The 20,928-nt window shown below is 40.4% G+C and overlaps 1 protein-coding gene across 1 annotated transcript in view; it reads right to left on the bottom strand.

Moving 5' to 3' along the window:
* The window catches only part of fn1a (fibronectin 1a), a 31,772-nt gene extending 18,088 nt beyond the window's left edge, over positions 1-13,684 (bottom strand). The window contains exons 1-13 of the mRNA XM_051403709.1: positions 13,372-13,684; positions 12,185-12,310; positions 11,924-12,058; positions 11,447-11,578; positions 11,072-11,209; positions 10,088-10,246; positions 9,316-9,513; positions 8,990-9,172; positions 8,424-8,600; positions 4,620-4,775; positions 4,108-4,236; positions 3,676-3,819; positions 417-538 (exon numbers count right to left, since the gene is read on the bottom strand). Of these exons, the coding sequence (XP_051259669.1) occupies positions 417-538; positions 3,676-3,819; positions 4,108-4,236; positions 4,620-4,775; positions 8,424-8,600; positions 8,990-9,172; positions 9,316-9,513; positions 10,088-10,246; positions 11,072-11,209; positions 11,447-11,578; positions 11,924-12,058; positions 12,185-12,310; positions 13,372-13,501 (1,929 nt within the window). The 5' untranslated portion in view covers positions 13,502-13,684. The remainder of the gene's footprint in view (positions 1-416; positions 539-3,675; positions 3,820-4,107; positions 4,237-4,619; positions 4,776-8,423; positions 8,601-8,989; positions 9,173-9,315; positions 9,514-10,087; positions 10,247-11,071; positions 11,210-11,446; positions 11,579-11,923; positions 12,059-12,184; positions 12,311-13,371) is intronic.
* Between the last annotated feature and the right edge of the window lie 7,244 nt (positions 13,685-20,928).

Genomic DNA, 20,928 nt, shown 5'->3' with positions numbered 1-20,928 from the left:
ACGTTAGAAAAAAGAAGAAGAAGAAGAAGCTGCAAGTGTGTCTTAAAGCTTAGCATGCAGAGAAGGAGATGAATGTCTCTCTCTCTTAAACCCAAACTGGCCACCCACCTAGAGCTGGGGTCTGCTCGAGGTTTCAGCCTCTTAAAAGAACGTTTTTTCTTGCCACTATCGCCAAGTACTTGCTCATGGTGGGAATTGTGGGTCTCTGTAAATATTTTATAAGGAGTCCTGTCTAGACCTGCTTTATTTGAAAAGTGTCCTGAGATAACTTCTGTTATGATTTGGCGCTATAAAAATAAAACTGAATCTAACTGCAAAATTGAAAGTCAATAAAGAATGCGCCAGGTCCGGTGAAGGGATGAGCAAGACAAGGCATCATTTCTTTATTAACTGTGATTCTCAATAACAAAACTCACCACTCTCCATTTGAGGATGTACTGGGTGATATGAGCAGACTGTGGGGCGTTCCACTGAATAGGGTGGGAGTTGGGCTGGTTTCCAGATTCTGTTATGATCACCTGGACAGGACGGTTACCACCTGAGAGAGAGAAAGAACAAAGACAAAACGGTGACCAGTTATATAGAGAGTAAAAATATCATCATAATGTGATATTGTGCACAGATAGGAGGGGATATTTTCAATGTTGTAAATATCAAATATCTTAAATTTGACAATTAGGCATACAATCTAACAAAGGGACATACTGGTTCTTCTACAGTCGGAGAAATTTCCAAAACTTGTAGTTTTACATAACCCGACTTAACAGTGAGTGAGTATCAGTGAGTGTGCAGCAGTATTTTCCTGAACAGAACACAGAAAGAGTGAGGAAAAACTAACATGTCCCCGTGAGATTCCAGGCCAGATTTCTACATTTGGAGGGGAGAAAACTTTTACTCTACTTTCTCTACTTACTCCTTAACCTTCTCCATTTCCTCATGTTTTCTAACCTTCCCTGTTCTCTTTCATATAGATATGCTTGAGTTCATTAATAGTTAATTAGGTAAAAAAGCAGCATTTACTTTATATGGAAATGGAATTTAAAAAAAAAATGTTGGGAGTAATTAAGAAGTGTAGGAAAACTGATTGTGAACACAATGCAGCAATTATTATCTTGTGCTGGACAAGCCCCTTTTCAGTCCTAGGAATGTCAGTTTCAAGGCTTAACGGTACTCCTCAAGTCTCGCTACACGCTGCCAAACAGCATTTAACAGCTGTCCCACGCCTGTTACTGGATTGCTTGGAAAACGTGTATATTGTGTCATTACCACATCTGACAGCACACTGGATAAACTTGGGTTCTGTATTGCATAAAGTTGTAGCCTAGACTGAAGTGTATCAATTTACGAGACAAGGCAGGGAATAATAGAAGGAATATTAAAGGCTTAGCAGGTCAGTAGATACAAAAGAAGAAAAATGACATCAGCAGAAGATCAAAATTGTAGTTACTTTACTGGTTTCGGAAATGAGAAAAGGGTATCAAGTCATCCTTAATGTAAACAGAAGTCATGTGGTGAGCAGACTCCTGACATGAGCTGTGCTGATAGAAACTGGTAGCTTCTATAAAGAACTGAGGTTTTCAAACTGCTTTTCCAAATAGCAGACCTGTAATCAAAGTTTCTGAGCAAGTGGCTCGGTTAACCAGAAGTTGCTAGCAGATACACAAACCTCAAAAACAATCTGGGACCAATTACTGCCTATTACAGACCCACAGGCCACTGGTAAGGGTAAGGGTTACATAGAATCAGATGTGGGACGCGCATGAAAACGGATGCACACTCGCAGTGGATATACTGCATGTACAAACATGCACAGTCTCCCTGCATTGCATACACGCATCTGTGTAACGTACAAGCACACACACACACACACACACACACACACACACACACACACACACACACACACACACACACACACACACACACCGCATGCATGCTAACATGCCCATTTACTTGCACATAGACAAAACATTCATTCTCGATACAGACAGATGCATAGCACAGTGGTGATAAGACCACAGTAAAGGGAAGTAATGCTGAGAGTCATCCTAACAATAAGAAAAGCCCCAAAAGATTAAATTACACCCCAGACATGGAGATATAAACACAGACGGCAAAAAAGAAAACATTTTTGGAGAAGATCTTATCAATGTAGGGCTAAATCTGAGACTTGTGAAAACCTTTAAAAAAAGCCTTCACTTGGGTTTCCCATTTTTACCTTTTATGGTGTTTTACCCAGTAAGCCAACTGACTTGGGGTCTGGATTTGCCTCTTGTGCCCTTAAATCTTAGCATGCTGTATTTTGCATGCCGAGGCGCGCACACACACACACATGCACAAACAGAGCAAGTTCACAGCTGGTTGCTATTATAGCCACTTATGGCAGAATAGTGCCCTACATTTTGTATCTCTCGTCAACCTGCCTCACACACAGAGCAAACAAGTAACAGTTTAAATGTTACTTTACATAAGACATGTCACACCTGAAAGTTCTGTTTCCACATACTTACACATCTGACATATTTATGCATATGCTGGGGGGAGAAATGTTTTGGTCCTCAAAACACCAAATATATACCACAAATGCCAAATCACATGTGATGCATGTGAATCACTATTTTACCAAGAATTAGGCAAAACGGGAAAGGAATGGGAACAATTACATTACATGTTGTTTTATTCAAAAACACAAAGCTACAGAGAAACAGGAATGTCTTACAACTTAACAGGGGCTGTATCTAACTGTAACCAATGAAAAAATCCAGAAAGGAAAGTGCCTGAAAGTTTAAACAAATTGCAGACTGGGTAGCAAAACGTGGTCAGCTGTAATGACAAAGGAGGCCAAATGCTAGTGAGCCTGTGAAAGGACACAGACCTACATAGGAGGAAACTTTAAGTCAAGACAGAACTGTGTTGTAAAAGGTTGGTGTGCAGTGACCCTATCTAGCCCAGCTTGGTTTCAAGTGATCAGGAATGGGGTAACTTAACCATCATGCCTAACGTTGTGCAGTGAAGCATGACTTTGTTCTGAAGGAGTCGGGCTAAGGCCTTACACTCTTTAACATAAGATTAAACCTTAAGTGATTGCTAAAATCCACACAATTGAAAACTGTTGTTCAACAGGTTTTTAAGGTGTGCATGTGGTAGGTGTGAGTGTCTGGGGGTGGGTGTATGCACACACGTGCACTCTGGTGTTTTGTACAGCTGTGGCAACAGCACAGGGGATGTACCACATGCTAGCAAGAACAAAGGCTCAAAGCGGGCCGGGGGGGGGTGGTATCTGTAAAAGGAGGAAATCACACCCCCTCCCATTTCTGCCTCTTTCACATCAAAGTCAAGGGCCTCATTTCCGAGGTGACTTAAACAAACATTTTGCTCCTGTGAACATTTTGTCCATTCATTACCCTACTACACCAGTTTTCATGTTTCATCGTCACCTACCTGGCTTTCCTATTTAAAAGATGCTACTAAATGGATATCACTATTTATTGTGATATTGTATATTTGTGGCTGATCCAGCAAATTGAATACAAATAAAGAATGAATATATACCCGTCAACTCAAGCTCCTTCAAGTCTTGATTTATATGCAGCATTGCCAGCTGATATACCAAAATCTCTGATCTAACAGCATATACGGCATCATAACAACCTAAATGTATATTTAAAATCTTACCAGGGTAGGACTGCTGGGGCTCGCAGCTGAGCTCTCCAATGCCGTTGCCATAGCAATAGCACTTGTACATGATTCCTTGGATGACTTTATCCCAGGACTCTCCGATCTGATAGAAGGCTCTCGTCTCCGGCTCCTGGCACTGGTCTGAGGGCAGAGTCACATAAAACCCAACTAATGCAACAGGAGACCATCAACAAATGTTGTTCCCCTAAAATATCATTCTTTACAGTTAAGGGCCTGAAGTGGTTGTAAATTATAATGACACATGCACATAGATATACCAAGCGTGTAGGGATTACTCTTTTATCTTGTCCATTTCCATTCCTTTACAATCTATACAGCTGGTTAAGTTAGTTAAGTAAATGGGATAAAAAAATAAAACTAAAAATGGTGCAGCCAGTAAGACGTAAGCCTGTAACATGGCAAACTTACCAATGGCATCACACTTCCAGCGGCCACGCCCTTGTCCAAAGCAGGTGCAGTTCATTGTGTAGCCTTCCTCATGTTGTTTGGTGAAGGTTTGGTTTACCTCATAACTGAGACCATCCACAACACACTGGTCTGCAGTGGACACAAAAACACAGGTATATAAAGACATGGACAGCTTTTAGTACCTCATTGCTTTTGCACATCTGCTCTCCTGAACTCTGTGTGTGTGTGTGTGTGTGTGTGTGTGTGTGTGTGTGTGTGTGTGTGTGTGTGTGTGTGTGTGTGTGTGTGATGCAGGTGCAACCCAAGCCCCATAAAGCGCAGGTGTGCAGGCTCACTTTTAAACTTTTGGCAGGTGAGTGATTATATCACACGTGACCTTTCACCTCTTCACTCAGAGAATTCTAATATTACCCCACACACAAAGAGGAAGAAGAGGTGATTGAGAGCTGCTGTCGTGGCTGTGTTTTGTGTTATTCTGTCACTCGCTGTTACACACATCCACACGCACACACCTTTGAGCTGGGAGTAAGCGACACAGCTCCATTCTCCTCTGCCATTGCCAACGCAGGTACAGCGCATCATGTGACCCAGAATGTCGTGCTGTTTGTCCCACTGGTCTCCTATGCGGTACATCACCCCTTCACTGGTCGTACACACTTCTTCATGGGCTAGAACACACAGGACAAAGCCAGTTACAAAAGTGCACACTAATATGTTGTTTAACTTAAAACACAAACCAAAACTACACAGATGCACAGAAATGCATCCAAACACATACAAACAAATCATACAAATTAGTAACACAAGCACTGCATAAGGTCATCAAACTAAAACCAAGCGGGGGTAGAATCTTGGAGATCACAGATTCTACCCTACAATTACTAAACAAAGCTGTAGGATACAACCACCACAGAACACCTGTGACCATAGGAAAGATGGTTTGAAAAGGCAGAAACAGCTGTCTTGTGTCCTTGAGTGTATGAATGACTGTGTGTGTTCACCATATGTTCCTGGCTAATTGGAGGAGTGAGTCGTTTTAATCAGGACGGATGGAAAGTTTGTGATGGTGGGTGGGACAGGCCGAAACCTGCACCTGTGTGTATGTGTGTGTGTGTGTGTGTGTGTGTGTGTGTGTGTGTGTGTGTGTGTTTAAGTGCGATGGAAAGAAAGTGCTTGTTAAAATTCTCTATATGGGGCTGTGTATTCTCACTACATGCCTGCTGTTATTTTAGTAGTAAGACAATGGTTGTGACATTTCACTATAGAACATTTTAGTGCAGATTCTAAGCTCTTCTGTGAGTGTTGGCCTATATCCAAATTAAGGGAAGAAATACAGACTCAGAGCTTACAAGGAAGCCCTTGAGTTTACAATATTGGCTAAAACTAGCATTCATGGTAACAGATTAATCAGTGTGACACTGTAGAGCAGACTAGATAGACTAGGCAGGATCTGGACCTTTGGATATGGTTTGGTGACTGTGTACCAAAACTTTGGCAGAGACAGAAATACAGGGGGCTGGAACTTTTTAAGACATGGGTGGTCAAGTACCTGGGCGGTGGTTTGAGAATGACCAGGCCTGGGGCTCAAGCTACTTAATTATTGTAATTTTAGTTTCTCTTTACATATGTCAAAGTACTTGAAAGGTGTTATTTTATGATTGTGTTATCTTTTGACTTTAAAATAAACTTAACTCTGTTTTAAACACCATTTTGAAACATGTGCAGTATCTAATGCAAATGGGGAAATTCACAGGCTGTTTCAAGTCTGCCTAATAGTCTACAGGGAATTTCAAAATTGAGAATAAAGATGGCAATTTAGATTGTGAATCCTGATTGCAATTTAATAGATTGTAATAGCATTTTTGGGACACATTGCACACCCCTACAATGATGCATGTTTGATCTAAAATCATTATCAAAAGGTGTATGATAAAATCAATATGAATGCAGTTCAAACTAATATTTCTTAGGGTTATCTACGGTCTTAAGATCCTCCAGTCAATCTACATTTATCTCTTTAAAACCAAACAATACTTTCTTAGGGTAACTGAAACACTGCTTAAATGACTCTGGAATAGGTCTTTTAAAATTGAACTGGCTGTTTGGACATTGCAGCCAACCGCAGAAGAAGCTTCAACAATTTCCTTCTGGCGAAAAAGATTTGCAACTATCTGATAGTATGTTAGGACTCCAACACCAGATTTGGTGCCAATTTTAGCTGAATTTGAGGATATTTTTTTTTTGCAAAATGGAAACCTCACCTCTGATTTTGAAGAGGGACTGATATACTTAGTAATTATGATAATGTTTGTTAATGTTGTTGTTGTTGAGGTAGAGAGAAAACAGTGAATCTAATTTTGCCCTGTACCCTGGATGTGGGCTCACAGCTGGAGACGCTACCATCACAAGAACACATGGCAGACAGTGGATTAGCCTATCCAGAGGACTGCCACAGGTGGAGGAGAAGGAGCTCCAGACTATTACTGTTCTTTAAACGCCACCATTAACATCTCAAGTGCCATGTTTGTTTAGACAATTCCTGTGAAGTCATTAATGTCAATGTCAAAGACCCCCTGCTGTTTCAACTGCTGGACTGAGTTTAACAAAGGCAACCCACTCTGACAGTTGCTACAGGCCATGAACGTGTTTTTTTCCTCCTTAAAATTTTAACAGGGTTGTTGTAATGTAATGACAGGGTGTCGGCCCAAAGCTGGGTCCCAGAACTGAAGAAGGCATATAAAGAAATTCTGCAGAAATTTGTACTAAAACCTATTATCCCATCACTTCCCGTGTACTTTTTAACTTCATCATAAAAAGGGTAACAATTGTAGGCCGTCTACATGTGCCAACTCTAAACATCTGCACACAGCAAAATCCCTTGATCTCAAAGCAGAGTGAGTGAAGTTTCAAATATTTGAACTTCTTACAGGATTGCCTATCTGTCTTACCACACCACAAAAAAATACAAAAGATAAGTTCTTATGAGATAAACTAAATCCAGTGCTCAATTTATCTCAAAATTCAAAGACTACTTTATCTCAGATAAGTCAAGTAGATGTGTACCATCTACATTTTACAGCCTGCTGTCTAACAGACTATTCCATCTTAAATCTGTCTACTTTGAAGTTTATCAAAGTCTATTTTGATGTAGATAGCGCTTTTTTTTTTTGTTGTTGTTCAAATCAGAGATACCTTCTCACTTGTAGATAATGTTTCACAGACTCACTACAAATGACTGTGCTTAGATCTTGCATATGCTAAATTCAAGCAATGCCTGAGATAAACTCACTGTTCCTCTACAATTTTTGTTGAAATGGCATCAGCCAGCTTGGATCCCCCCTTTGAAGACATTCACAGCTGTACCAAAGACTCATACTAGTTGTGACCACTCAGCTGTGTTTGTATTAACTGGCTTTGGAATCTACCACAAACTTTGCTTTACTGTAAATACCCAACATAATGATGTGTTTTTTTTAAATTAGACTATTAGGCACCACACATTAGCTTTGATATCAAAATTTCTAGATGTTCATGGTTTGTACTCTTTGTTTAATGGCATGTTGGTATCATCATTACCATATCATTACTCCTTTAGACGTTAGTGTAGTGTCAACGACCCCCTAGTGTTTCACTGGCTTCAGCCTCTTTTGTTACCCATGGAGACCTAATTGGCACCCATGCGGCACAATAACACATTTCTTACAAGGCAACAGAGACTTCAATGTGAATTTGGCTATGCTATAAATAAAAGGTGTAAGAACTGTAAATTAGATTTTGTCTGTGCCATCAGCCCTGACTCCTTTTTAACATCACTCTGATAATAGCTTTTATGTAAATGAAACCCATCAAATCTTTTCATCATAAAAGAATGCGCTTAATACAAAGGCCATGTTAACTCCTTCATTCAGACTGGGCGGGGATACATTATACTTAGGACTGGGAGGGACACTGCAATTAGCTGTGCTAATCACGTTAGTGGCCCCCGTGGCTAACGGACAGCAGAATTTACACAGTAGTTTTTTCCCCATCCATCCATCTAGCCACATTAAGTTGAAAATGTTTGTTAAAACTAAAGTGAATAGATCTTAAGAAGTCTGTTTCATCTTGTAGTGTGGATGAAACATTTCAACAATAGTGACATTTGGTTGTTACATGATCTCAGGTGACTCACTACAAGACATAAAGTTTCTGAACAAACAAATATGATGTGATCTATGTGAAAATTGTTTTAGAAGTTCCTCTGTTTTCTTGAAAATGTTACTATGTGACCTAATAGTGTGGCCCAAAACTGCTTTCACGCACACACAAAGACTTACCAGCCATGGGACAGAACCCGAAATGATGTTCTGCATCATAGTTTGTTGTAGTGCCACACCACTTCATGCGATCTCTACGTCCCTCTGCAGTACAGTCAGTGTAGTTTCTGCCATTATAGATGAAGGGGAACTGGCACAAAGCACCATGGGAATTACCGCCGCGTGTTGCCACAATTACTGTTAAAAGAAAAACACAATAACCATATAAATTGGTACCACTATGGGTTATCCAATATCCAAGCACTAAAACAACTCCTGTTTTTATGGTAGTATTGAACAAGATACATTTGCATCAATCACAAACTTAAGATAGGATGCAGTTGCTTGTTCAGGCACTGACATTACTCATGTACATTGCTGAGTAATTTTTCATTCTTCTGACAACATCTGCACCTCAGCTGCTTGAACCAATGCATATTAATGAGAGAAAACGAAGAGCTTCACAGAAGTAACATTAGCTAGCAGCCAAGTTATTTTCCCAGCACTCCATTCCAAACCCAGGTTGTAATATTACATTAATATTAACAACTGCCAGCTACTAATTTGACTTTAAAAATGCTGCTCACCATTCTTCTCTGTACAGAAAGAATATTTCTGGTCTGTCTCAAAGTCAGAGGAGGTAGAACACCAGAGCTGTCCATCACTGCGTCCATCAGAGGTACAGGAGTGGTAGGTCTTCCCCTTGTAGACAAAAGGAAACACACAGGGTTGACCTCCAGAGTTGCCACCGTACACTGGAGCTGGTCCATCTGTTGGAGGACAGGAACACACAAAGAAACATATGACAAAATGCATGACCAAGAGTTTATCACCTCAAACTTGCCTGATTGTGCATGTAAGTACTTTACACTGGGCTGCTGGGAATTTATAAAGACAAAATAACATCTCTTACCCCACTGTTCGCAGCTGACTCCATTGCCAAGACAGGTACAGATCATCTGCTGGCTTCCCTGGTTCTTAATCCAGCGTTGGCCAATGAAGTACGTTAGTCCTGCATCTGACCGACAGGGGCCCTCCTGAGGAAGCTCGGGTAGAGTGGCAGGCTGGTAGACTGCGGGCTGGATGTTAGTGATCACACGGGAGCCAGTGCCTGAAATGTGACGGATTCAGGTCAGGGGCAGCAATAATATGAAAGAGCCATATAAAATCCACAAATAAATTAAAAAATAGCTAAAACAACACAGAGGGTTGCTTATAATTAAGCATTAAACACAAGAATAAACATCTTTGGACATGCAGTGCATGAGTACAGCTCTTTGCATGACTTAAGCTTTAAAAACTGCAAGAGGACGGATTATCAGTGATTATGTCTTGTTTACAAAAGGAAAGTTTTCCATTTGAGTTCTATACTATCCCTGTGACGTGACGATTATGTGTTTCTGTCTCACACCCAATAATCACTTCAAACCGCTTCAAGCACATTTCTCTCACCAACTTTCCCATGTTTTATTTCTCCCTCTTCATTTTCCTGTTGCCCGTCTCCCTTTCTCTCTCATGAGGTCATGATCATGAGTTACAAGACACGTATTTCTCACTTCAACACTTGGACACTTGGCACATCTTATCTCTCCCTCCCCACAGCATCTGTCTCTGGTATACATTCTTCTCTCCACATAGGGAGCAGGAGCGGGGGGACAAGAGACAGGGATATTATCATTTCTCACCCAGGCCAGTGGTGTGAAGTGAAGCATGTCTCTCACACTTCCACTCCCCTCGGCCGTTCCCTGTGCACAGACACTGGAGAGGGTGGCCTTGTGCGTCTGTTTTGGTCCAGGTATCCCCAATACGGTAGGAGGACAAAGTATCCTGGTCGTTACAGCGATCTAGGAGAGAAGTAAATGAGAGGAATTCTTTAGGAATATTGTGTTATTGTGCTGTGTAAAAGTCTGCAGTGATTGTGCGGGGAATGATCCCTGCTGGCCACCAGCTGTATCTGTTTGTAATTTGTTACTTTGTTGATAGCTTGATGAACTCACGCATGATAACAATTTATCGATGATCTCCATTATAAAAATTTCCATGGCCACCCTGAAGCCTTGCATGTGACAACAAGCCAACAGGGAATAACATTAATTTTCATCTGTTACATCAGCCAGCATCATTAAGGATGCAAGTAATGGTTCTAATTGGAAACACGACTGGTAAACATTTCCTCCATAGCCTGTTAAAGTCATCCAACAAATCACAAGCTACTCTTTAATTTCTGCCAGTAAACCTAGATACTTGTGGCATTCGATGAGAATTAAGCTGATATGTGTACTGACACGTGTGAAAACAGCAGCATTTCAGCAGCAATTATTTTAATTTCCTGCTTGTGTAGCACTTAATGATCCCCAGTGTGCCCTGACTTGTTTTTACCAAGTAGAGTTGATTTGTGTAGACAGACCTTAGAGGGCTTTACAATCCATACAGCGTACAAAACCCTCTGTCCTTAGACCCTTGATCCATAGAACTCCCCAAAATGTTCACTTGACTTGGGTCAGGACATTTCTAATTTAGTCAGACCGATAGCTTAAAAACATAAGTGTATTTCTCTGCAAACTGGGTTATTGAAGGTGTTGCTGCTCTGTCCTGTACAGATTAAGTACAGTGACACGGATGAGACAAATGGGGAAAATGGAAATCTATAAAAAAAAATAGTTTCTTACTTCTAGAGGTGCATGTGATACGTCCATTTCCTTCTCCCAGACACGTACAGTCCACCACCATCCATCCCTGGTACGGCTTCTCCCACATCTCCCCAACAACGTAGGACGTGCCCGCCGAGTTGTCATAGCAACGCTCAGCTGCAGGAAACAAACACTCATGAACTTAATCAATTAAGATGTTTAACTAATCAAACCATGTGTGCAAAAGACAAAAAAAAAAATAAAAATGTTTATTCATTAACTGATAGTAAAACAAAGAATGAATCATACATAATAATGATGTCCATCATCCCAAATGTTCTAGCAAGCAATTCATCCACTTCAGACCAGGTAAATACAGTCATCTGTTAGTCAGTGGCTGTCTGAATGACTCACCGATAGGTTTGCAAGTCCACTCTCCCTTGCCGTTACCCAGACAGACACACTCCAACATGTAGCCTTCTGTTTCATGGGGTCTCCTCCAGGTGTCTCCTATCTTATATGAAGCCCCACCCTCATGACAGCGATCTGGGTAGACAGAAGAAAAATGACTTAATTTTAGAGAGAAACATTCATACGCATATGTATGTTTTCATATAGAGAAAGCAAAGGGAAAGACACAAAGAAACACACACTCAGACATTTCTCCCATTATCTAACCACCAAGCTAACTGCTGACAGCTGCACTGCACCGGTTGGTAATCAGCTGTGGAGAATATGGAGATTAACCAGTTTACTGGCATCAGTCTGGGAAACCAGGATACACACAGAAACACATGAGCGTGGATGTGTGGTTTGGGGTTGGAACAGTTAATGGCAGCAGGGCAGCTCCTTTCAGAATTTGTAAAAATACACACAAAAACACAAACTTACTGGCAATGGTGCAGCTGATCTTGCCCCTCCCAGATCCGATACAGGTACAATCCCAGATCATCCCGTCCTTTGGTCTCTCATAGGTTTCTCCCACAGCGTAGTACTGCTGGTTGATCTTATCGTGGCACCTTTCCACTGGTACAAGGAGAAAACCATGGAAAAGATGTGTATTGTATGTGTTTTATTAAAAGAAGATTGAAATGAAGATGGGCCGGTGTGGGAAATGATGCAAAGATGGAAGATGAATACACGCAAACTTACCTTCAGGTTTGCTTTTGCACTTGATGCCAGCAACTCCATGGCAGGTACAGACCAGAATGCTGTTCAAATACGTCCGTTCCCACTGGTCATTAATGCCATAGAACTGGCCATTCTCTAAACAACCATCTGACAGGAGAGCAGAAAAATACAGCTGATTAGACTTTGGTGCAAGCTAGAATCAGACTGCAGGAGGTCAAATAAAAAGCACCCCCCTCCCTTTACTCCTACACCAAAACAGATAGTTTAGGGAAAATGTGAGAGAGAGAGAGAGAGAAAAAAAAACACACTCCACCCTCGCACACCCACAAACATTGTACCTGCTTACTATGTGCTTTTTCAAAGTGGAAAGACAAATGCAGCCACTGGAAAATAGTCCAGCCCTGACCATAACTACAAATCACACAGACAAGTCTCATTGGTTAAAAGACAAAAGGTTTTTTATACCAAAATAAGCAAACCCTAAATTGGAATAAACATTCTATTGTGGGACCAGGCTTCACCGATGTCTGTGAAACTAACCCTGGATGTGTTAACTTTACTTCAAAAGGCCCCCCAAGGCTGAGTAATAAATCAGTTGCACAGAGTGGAGAATAATATCCACTTTTACTCTCACTCTCTCCCCCACCAGGCATGTCCTTTGTTCACATCTCATGACCTCATATGCCAACCAAGAACATCTATTTTTCCCTTTTTTCATGTTTTAAAATTGAAGCCAAGTGTTTTTTTTTTTTTGTTTGTTTCTTTTTTCTCTCTCTGAAGCTTTGATCCTTGCATGGCCTTCAAGGAAAGATGAAGTTGAGGAGATCAGCAAAAATTTTGGAGTTGAGGTTATTCCAGTGACTCCAAAATTAGAGATTAACAAGTGATTAGAATTGTTGTGGCATTTATCAACCCAATACACAGGACATTGTCTAAACTATGGGGTTCCTAATTGATTTAATTGCATGGACGCTAGAGCAGATACACCCAAGAGACACAGGGACACGATTTGGAAAGATATGTCCTAAATATGACAAACTGCTTTCTAACTCAACAACTAAAAATGTCAAATGATGGAAATTAACTGTAATTTCATGCCTCAAACTCTCCTAAATCACCGTTGACAGTGACTTCTGGTGGACACTGGGATAGGGAGCTACTTTTAACTAAATTAAATCACCCTTTTATTATAACTTATTATAACTTACCCTGAGAGACTGTGGCGACTTGATGCTGCTGCCCTTGTCGCCGACTCCTGTGCTTCACTCTGGGCAGGCAGTTCACCGCGCTCCCGATACAGAGCACAACAAGCACCCTGGCTATGGTGCCGCCGGACATAGTTTTCAATACGAGCACCTCGACTGTTGCAGAATGTGGTTACAGGTGCTCCCTGTGCAAAGTTTGATTTCACCAGGGACGGAGAGACGTCGGTTCCAGTGCAATTCTTATATTGTGCCGCGATCCAACCTCACCGATCGGTCCGCTCCCCTCTCCAGTCTGCGGCCCCAGTGTGCAGGTTACCAGTCTGTGGGAGTGATTTATCAGTGGGCATGGCTTTCAGCCGGAGGAGGGAGGTCCAACAAAGAGTCCGCGACTACCCACGTAGTACGTACATAAGTGAGGCGGACAAACTTTTTAACGGAACAAAGATGATTACGCAAATTTCATGTCATAAACTCTTTCTTTTTAAAACTATGAGGTAAGACAGCTGGTTAAATGTCTTGGTTGTTTGTCTCCATGCATCCTGCAACACTGAAGTAAACAAGCTTTCAAATATCTTTGGAATCGTTTTGCCAGAGCAATCCCCCTTGAGCAGATTTCAATTAGCCTACACCTAACCCCATCCGGTTGAAATGATGAAGTAGGGGCCTGGTCCCAGCTCATTAGTGTACAAGTCTGGGATTTAGGACCCCATTGGCCACAGGGGTGCAGCCTTTCTCTCATCTACTTTTGAAATGTCTACTAGGGAGGAAAAGAAAATCCAGAATTAGTGAACTAAACAAACCTCCCATAAGTTTACAGTTGCTTTAGTCACTTTTACAACAACTGGCTACCCAAATTGTGTCCCAGGTGTGCTTGAAAGTTGATTTATATTCATTTAATGATTGTTTTGCACTTGCAGCCATGTACTGCAGAACAGGAGACATGGTTTTGGTTTATCATTTTAATAGGGTTCATGTTTCTAAGACTACCACCCTCCTGTCAGATACATCCATACAATTCATTAGATGTGAAAGACAGATTAAACACTTCATTTTGCCTAAATTCACACGTACCATCAAAAATATCTTGTCTAATGTTGCCTTATTACTCGTCCATGCGATTTAAGCAGCCCAACCTTGCCACAGGAGGTTGAAGCTATGCAGTGTATTGGCTTATAGGTATTACACAGTCCTGGTGGTGATCTGCAGGAATTAGGTCAGTGGCGTCAGTGTCTGGAAAGACTCCAGTAGCCTAAAGTTTCAATGTCTGGAAAGTGTTTATATGTCCAGGAGTTTTATTGAAATTATTCCTCTGTGATCTAAGCTAACTTATGCTCTGTGCAAGTCAATAGGTCCATTTTTTTTACTCTTGTTCATTCTCATTCTCCAGGTGTCTAGTTTAAGTCTTCAACGCCAAATAAAGCCAGATTCATCCCTCCCTGAATGCATTGTTTCATACTTCTTAGCATCTCTTACTGGGAAAAGCCTGGGATACAGTTTACAAGTTTGTATGTCTGTAGAAAATACACTTTTTGCAACTGGAATAGTAAGTTTGAGTTTTCCTTTTTGGTTGCATTTTCTGTTGGGAATAGTTACCACTTTGTCAATGGAAACCTACAGTAATGTTTCGGTTTGCCTAATCACTCATTTGTTTCCCCTCTCCATGAGTGCAAACTTCCTGCCATGTCTTTAGTCACCCCTACACAGTTTTGAGGTCGAAACACTCATACATAGTGAGTCCCTGAATCGCTTAGAAACTGTTGTTTTGGGAGTCTCTTGAGTCTTGGAATTAATGGACGCCTCAGTGAAGTTTTAAAATAAATGTCCCCCGCATTGATGATTCAGACACTTCAGTCTTTGAATTAATTTTTTTAATGACGTGAAATATTATTCACATTTCAAGGTGTTGCATTTAGTTTCAACAAAATCCTTTCACTGAATGGTCATGAGAGACTGGGTTTGTAATTTCATTATGCTGTAAACCTCGTACTTTATCTTTAACAGACTGGAGATGACATACAGTTTGTGGATAATTACTGCTAACAAGCTTTATTATTCCTGCAGAGAAGTAAGATTCTGTTAAAATCTATCTGTAAACTAATTTCATGTCATCAAAGTTAATGGGAAGAGGAAAGTAAAACCTCTAGCAGCTGAACCCCTTATGATGATTTATATTTTTGTCAATCAAAAGATGGTAGTATTAAAGATAACAAGATGCTATGAGCAGCAGTAGGTTGGCATTTGAATCTATGAGACATTATATGGATAACTGAGATTTGAGAAACCCAAACCATAGATTCCTTTAAGTAAAAAGACTAATACACAGATTTGCGTTGACAGTTGGTACTTTAAGAGTGATCCATTCCTGAGAAAAATGAAAAAACATCACACTGGGTGTCATTATTTCCTCTGCAATGTCATGACCTCAACTGTTACAGTGGTAAAATATATGAATTATTTGTCAGCTGCTAACTCTCATCGATCAAGCCATGGTGAAAAGAGAGGTCAGGCACTTTAACTAAGACCATGTGGGTTATCTAATGTGTGTCAGGAAATCCACAGAGACACCTTTTCAAGGTGTTAGAGAGAGATTTTACGTTGGCATCATTTGGCTCTACCGTGGCATTTGTCTTTACACTGGCGTTGATTGAGCATTTGCTCCACACCAGTAGACAATGATCCGTTACGGGGAATTTATTTTGATTCGCCACAGTAAGGATCCATCTGTCACATTTTGTCCAATGCATGAGGAATCTGTTGGCTTTCTTGCTGACATACTACAACACAGACTGTCTGGTATTTTTTTTGTTCTTTGTGAGATATATAAGTGTGATAAAACTCAAAGACTCAACAACTTGAGTCATTTAAACGGATGCACATGCAGGTTTCCTGACTGAAGCACGCATTCACCTTTTGTGAGGGTAACATGTTTCACCAACAGTAAGAGAGTAAACACCACTTCTGAAGAGAGAGGTTCAGCATGTGTTTTCAGTTACAGACCTGGTATTGTATAAGTCTGATTAAATGAATCTTCCTGTTGTAGTTATCCTTATTTTGACGTCTTTCTTTCTGCCTTTCTTTCTCCCCCTTAGCTCTTAGAATACACTCATCCCGATATGGCGATGTTTAAGGTGAAGAGGTGAAAAGGTTGTCTGATATACTGCTGACAGCAATTTTTCACCCTGAGTGTGTTTCTCATTATCCGTGGAGTGGAATTGACAATATTAGGTTTCTGTGTTGAACTTGAACTTAAAGCTTGTGACAACAGAAAATTGCAAAGTTTGTACCGGGGAGAGACAATCAACTTCAGGCCACAAAGCAGAGGAGAGGAAAACAACGTTGCATCATGCTAATGATGTAATCCTAGTTATATCAATGTTATGTAGAAAGATGTGACATTAAAATGCAGTTATCCTGAACTGAAGTGAAAGCTCTAACCACAAGATTTCATATTTCCATTGGGTGGTGGCGTCTTTGACATTTTAAGTTAGTCTGACAACATGCTAAAGTAGCTTTTTTGTAAAAGGTCTTCATCTTTTTTGCCCCCTCACAAGACGGAAATCACTTCCCTGCGGTCACCATCTCTAAACCACTTCTGCTACTATGATGCTGGGATGAATGATGATGAAGCCAGAAATCCCAATTTAAAGCCATTATCTGATGGTTGTGCAAGTTAACTGCCTCCTGTGGCTTTGTTTGTAAATATACAAACATTCTTATGGTTATAAAGACTGGTTTTAAGTGGTAATTTGCCATTAAAAGCAAATCACGCCGGATGATGACAATGAAAATTGCGTCAATCTTTTCCATTACTTGGTTACATTGTTTACATGGACAATAATATCCCGTGCTAGGAAAAGATGGTCACAGGCACAAAGAGGACTGCACTGAGCTTGTCTACATTAAACCCTGCATTGTGAATGGCCTTATGAAGAGGATGTATAGCATATACAGGGTATGATTTTATGAAATAATGAAAAAATGTGTATGTCTTTTGTCAGCAGTAAACTTCTTAACTGGGATTTAGCAGAACATTTGCAGACACAGGAACAGATACAGTCTTGTTTTGGATGTTTGGACAGATGCTGAACTGGGATGAGAAGAGGAGAGGGACACAAACTATAGAGCAGAGAAAGAACTCAGGAAAAGAGAAAAGAAAAACTATAATCCCGAAATGTGAAAAAAAAAAAAAGACAGTGAAAGGAAAAGTGTGGAAATCCCTGGTGCAGGTTTCAGTCTGAGTTCAAGGCTGTGGGAGGCGTCAATTCTGGAGACGGTGGGAGAGTAGTGAGTGAAAAAGATTATGAGAGTGAATAGAGTGTTGAGAAATTTGGGCAGAGCTAGTGGATTTGAATGCTGATGTGTGGAAATCATACTGTAACTTTGTGATTGCGTTACACAACACATTCACAATGATGATCCTGAGAAGGAGGACATGGGTGAGGAGAGAGGTCACAGCTGCAAAGTCTCTGCAGCTGCTGAGCATTTTTAAGCCAACTTTTTCTTTCTAAGCCCCTCTCCAACTCTTCTCAAAATGTTACTCGGAAAATCTTTTGATGCTGTCTGGTCTTACCCCCTGTCTTTATTTCTTCTCTCTTCCCTCTTTCTCACTGTGGTTTAACAACATGAAGTGTCTCGTAATTGCTTTAAATAATTGTCCGTTCCCCACATATTATTGCAACATCCCAGAGGAGTCTCTGCTGGCTTGCTCTTCTAGTCTTACACTATTTTTTTCTAGCCCTTCTTTCATAAAGTATCCACTTTTAAAATGTCTCACATTCCACCATCTGTGTGTCTTCATGTTTAATGAACTCCTCTCTTCTCACTCTTTTATCTTTGTGCCCATTCCTTTCACTGTAAGCTTATTCACTAGTATGGTGTATGCTGTGTAGGGAACAAAGTGGAAAGTTTAAAGTCTCTGCAAAAAAGTTCCATTGTTTTGTAAAATGCATACAGAAGCAGTGCCACACACTTTACCACAGCTTATCTGTCTAGCTATGTCCTTTCCTTTTCAGGGTATTAAGTCAACACCTGGGCAGATTTCATGATGGAGATTTTATGGAAATCTATAAAATAGCTGATGATGCATTTTGCTCAAAATCACAAATGTCATCAAACCTCATGGTGGCACTAGAAGAAAAATCGAGGGATCACCAAAGTCAGGATGCTTCATCCAGTGGTCATTAAGGTCTGTACAGATGTTGGTGCCATCATTCCTATAGAGATATTTCAGTCTGGACAACTTTTGTTTTGTTTCTGTTGCTTGATAAATGCAGTTGCTTGATAAATCCACTCATAAACTGTTCGGTTTTTCCTCTTACTTATTACATCCACTGCAGTTCTAAGGCAACTTCCAGGTAGTAAAAGTGGAAATATCAGAATTTATGAGATGATGTAGACCCCCAGAGTGCATGATCATTTTTGTTTCTGTAAGGCAAGGGATACGAGGAGGCGTGGGTTAAAGTTTCAGGAGGCCCCACGTCTACCTTAAAACTTCCTATGTTAAGTCGTGTATTCACCGTTTTTCTTTCATTACGGTTGTATTCCTGAGTCTCAATCACTAATTTACAATATGAATTTCTTACACATCTTTATAAGAACTTGAATTATACAAAAGGAACATTTCTAATCAGCATATCTTCTGTTTCCCTCCCCCCTTCTTTCCTATCTTCTTCCTCCTCCTCAAGCCCCCCTGCCTTCTTCAGGGATGAGGTCACCATGTGAGGAAAGATGGAGTGATTATGAGTCCACACTTTTCTTAGCTGGGTGAGTTCTGGATATCTTCAGAAAGATCTCAGTGCTTATAACTGTTCAGACCTGGTTAGAAATGTAACATAAATCACTGTGCAACTGAGTAGGTTAAATTATTGTCCTGTTATCCGTCATCCATTCAGTAGCCACTGTCAACATTAGTCTCTCACAGATGTTAGTTTTACAGAAGGTGTCTTAAACCATTGAAAGATGTTGCTAATTTTCATGTATGAAAACACATTAAACAAAAAAGCAATGTATATATATTGATTGTTTTGGTTAATTATGCATATTTGACCTCATATGTAGTGTATGGGATTGCATATGTGATTCAGATTTAATGGATGAAAATGAAAAAAGCTAATGATGTTCTGGTGCCGGTGCCACCCCCACAGATTCAGATAAATGCCCCCCTCTCTGTGACCTTACTCACTTGCTTTGGAGACGTGCAGGAGAATCACAAGAGAACCCAAGAGAGCGTGAGAGCATCATGGCCCCTAACCACCTACACAACCATTAACTACAGTACACCACAGATATGATTCAGATCCATTGAATTGTTACGGATGGCAGGAACCTTTTCAAATGTGTCATGAACACCTCATGGACCACTTCCACTCTTGTTTTAATTTTTTTAACCAAAGTGTGGATGTTACTTGTCATGGTAACATAAGAGCCATATTCTGTGGCAACATATGAAGTTAATTAATTGTTCTACGCATAACGTTCCAAGCCAAATGCAGAAAATTGGTGACTTAACCTTAAAGACCATCAATACTAAAGTGACCAGAATCATTGTGAGTTCCCACCTCAAAGCTACAATCTGCAATTAACTGTCAAGACATACATATTAAGAATATCAGGAATAATGCAGTATGATTGGTTCACAAGCTAGTCACCAGAATTATTTATGATATAATCATTAGGGCTGCCCCCTAATTGTCAATTTAACCTTTACCTGCTGAGAAGAGTCTTAGTCGACGCACTTTTCGGTACTTGGATAGTTGCTAAATAATAAAAACAATGTTAAACTCCGTTCAGGAGGTGCGCCTTGTCACCAAGACTAAAGTATCAGGGGATTGCTACGATTGCCACTAACTAGTTTGTGGTCCTAATAGCTGACTGTACACAAACTGGGAGCTCAAAGGACACAGGAAGTTTGAATACTAATAGCGTAGGAGGGGGGTTTCCAGCGGGGAATACTGAGGCAGAACTGAGGCTCACAGCCTCAGTATCATAAATGTGGGACGTCTAGTCGACTATTGTTACTGTCACAATTTCTGATGATGAAGATTAAAGTATAAGTCTGTACTTTTCTGATAAAAGATATCTTTAATGCATGCACAGTTGTTTCATAGGTATCACCTGTATCCTTTTCAAGCTATTTCTTATGCGTTGCTTGTAATGTATTGTAGACAATCAACATTTACACTGCCCATGACTGAAATATGTATTTCTGGAGGAACTTCGTTGATGCAATTTTACAGCTAACAATATCTGCCTCCCACATGTAGAAAATATTTCTAAACTTTTTCCCCGGATCACCGATGGTAAAAATCAAAAACCAGAAGAGACTATTTTCTGAGATCCTAAATGAGATGACATTTTGACGACACACAAAACAAACTAACATATCTTACATATCGGTTAACTTCAAAGAAAAATACACAGATGGAAGTTGCACTTAATTGAAAAGCTCATCTATAGACTAAGCAGCTGTGTTCTGTAAACAAACAGCTTGTAAGTGCAAACTGTTAGTGTTTGATTATTCAGTGAACATACTGTGGGCTAAACAAACTGAGGAGGCAAAGT

Source organism: Dicentrarchus labrax, unplaced genomic scaffold, assembly GCF_905237075.1.
Source record: "Dicentrarchus labrax unplaced genomic scaffold, dlabrax2021, whole genome shotgun sequence".
Lineage (NCBI taxonomy): Eukaryota > Metazoa > Chordata > Actinopteri > Moronidae > Dicentrarchus > Dicentrarchus labrax.
Note: the sequence above shows the minus strand (reverse complement) of the source record. Positions and strands in the feature narration are given on the sequence as shown.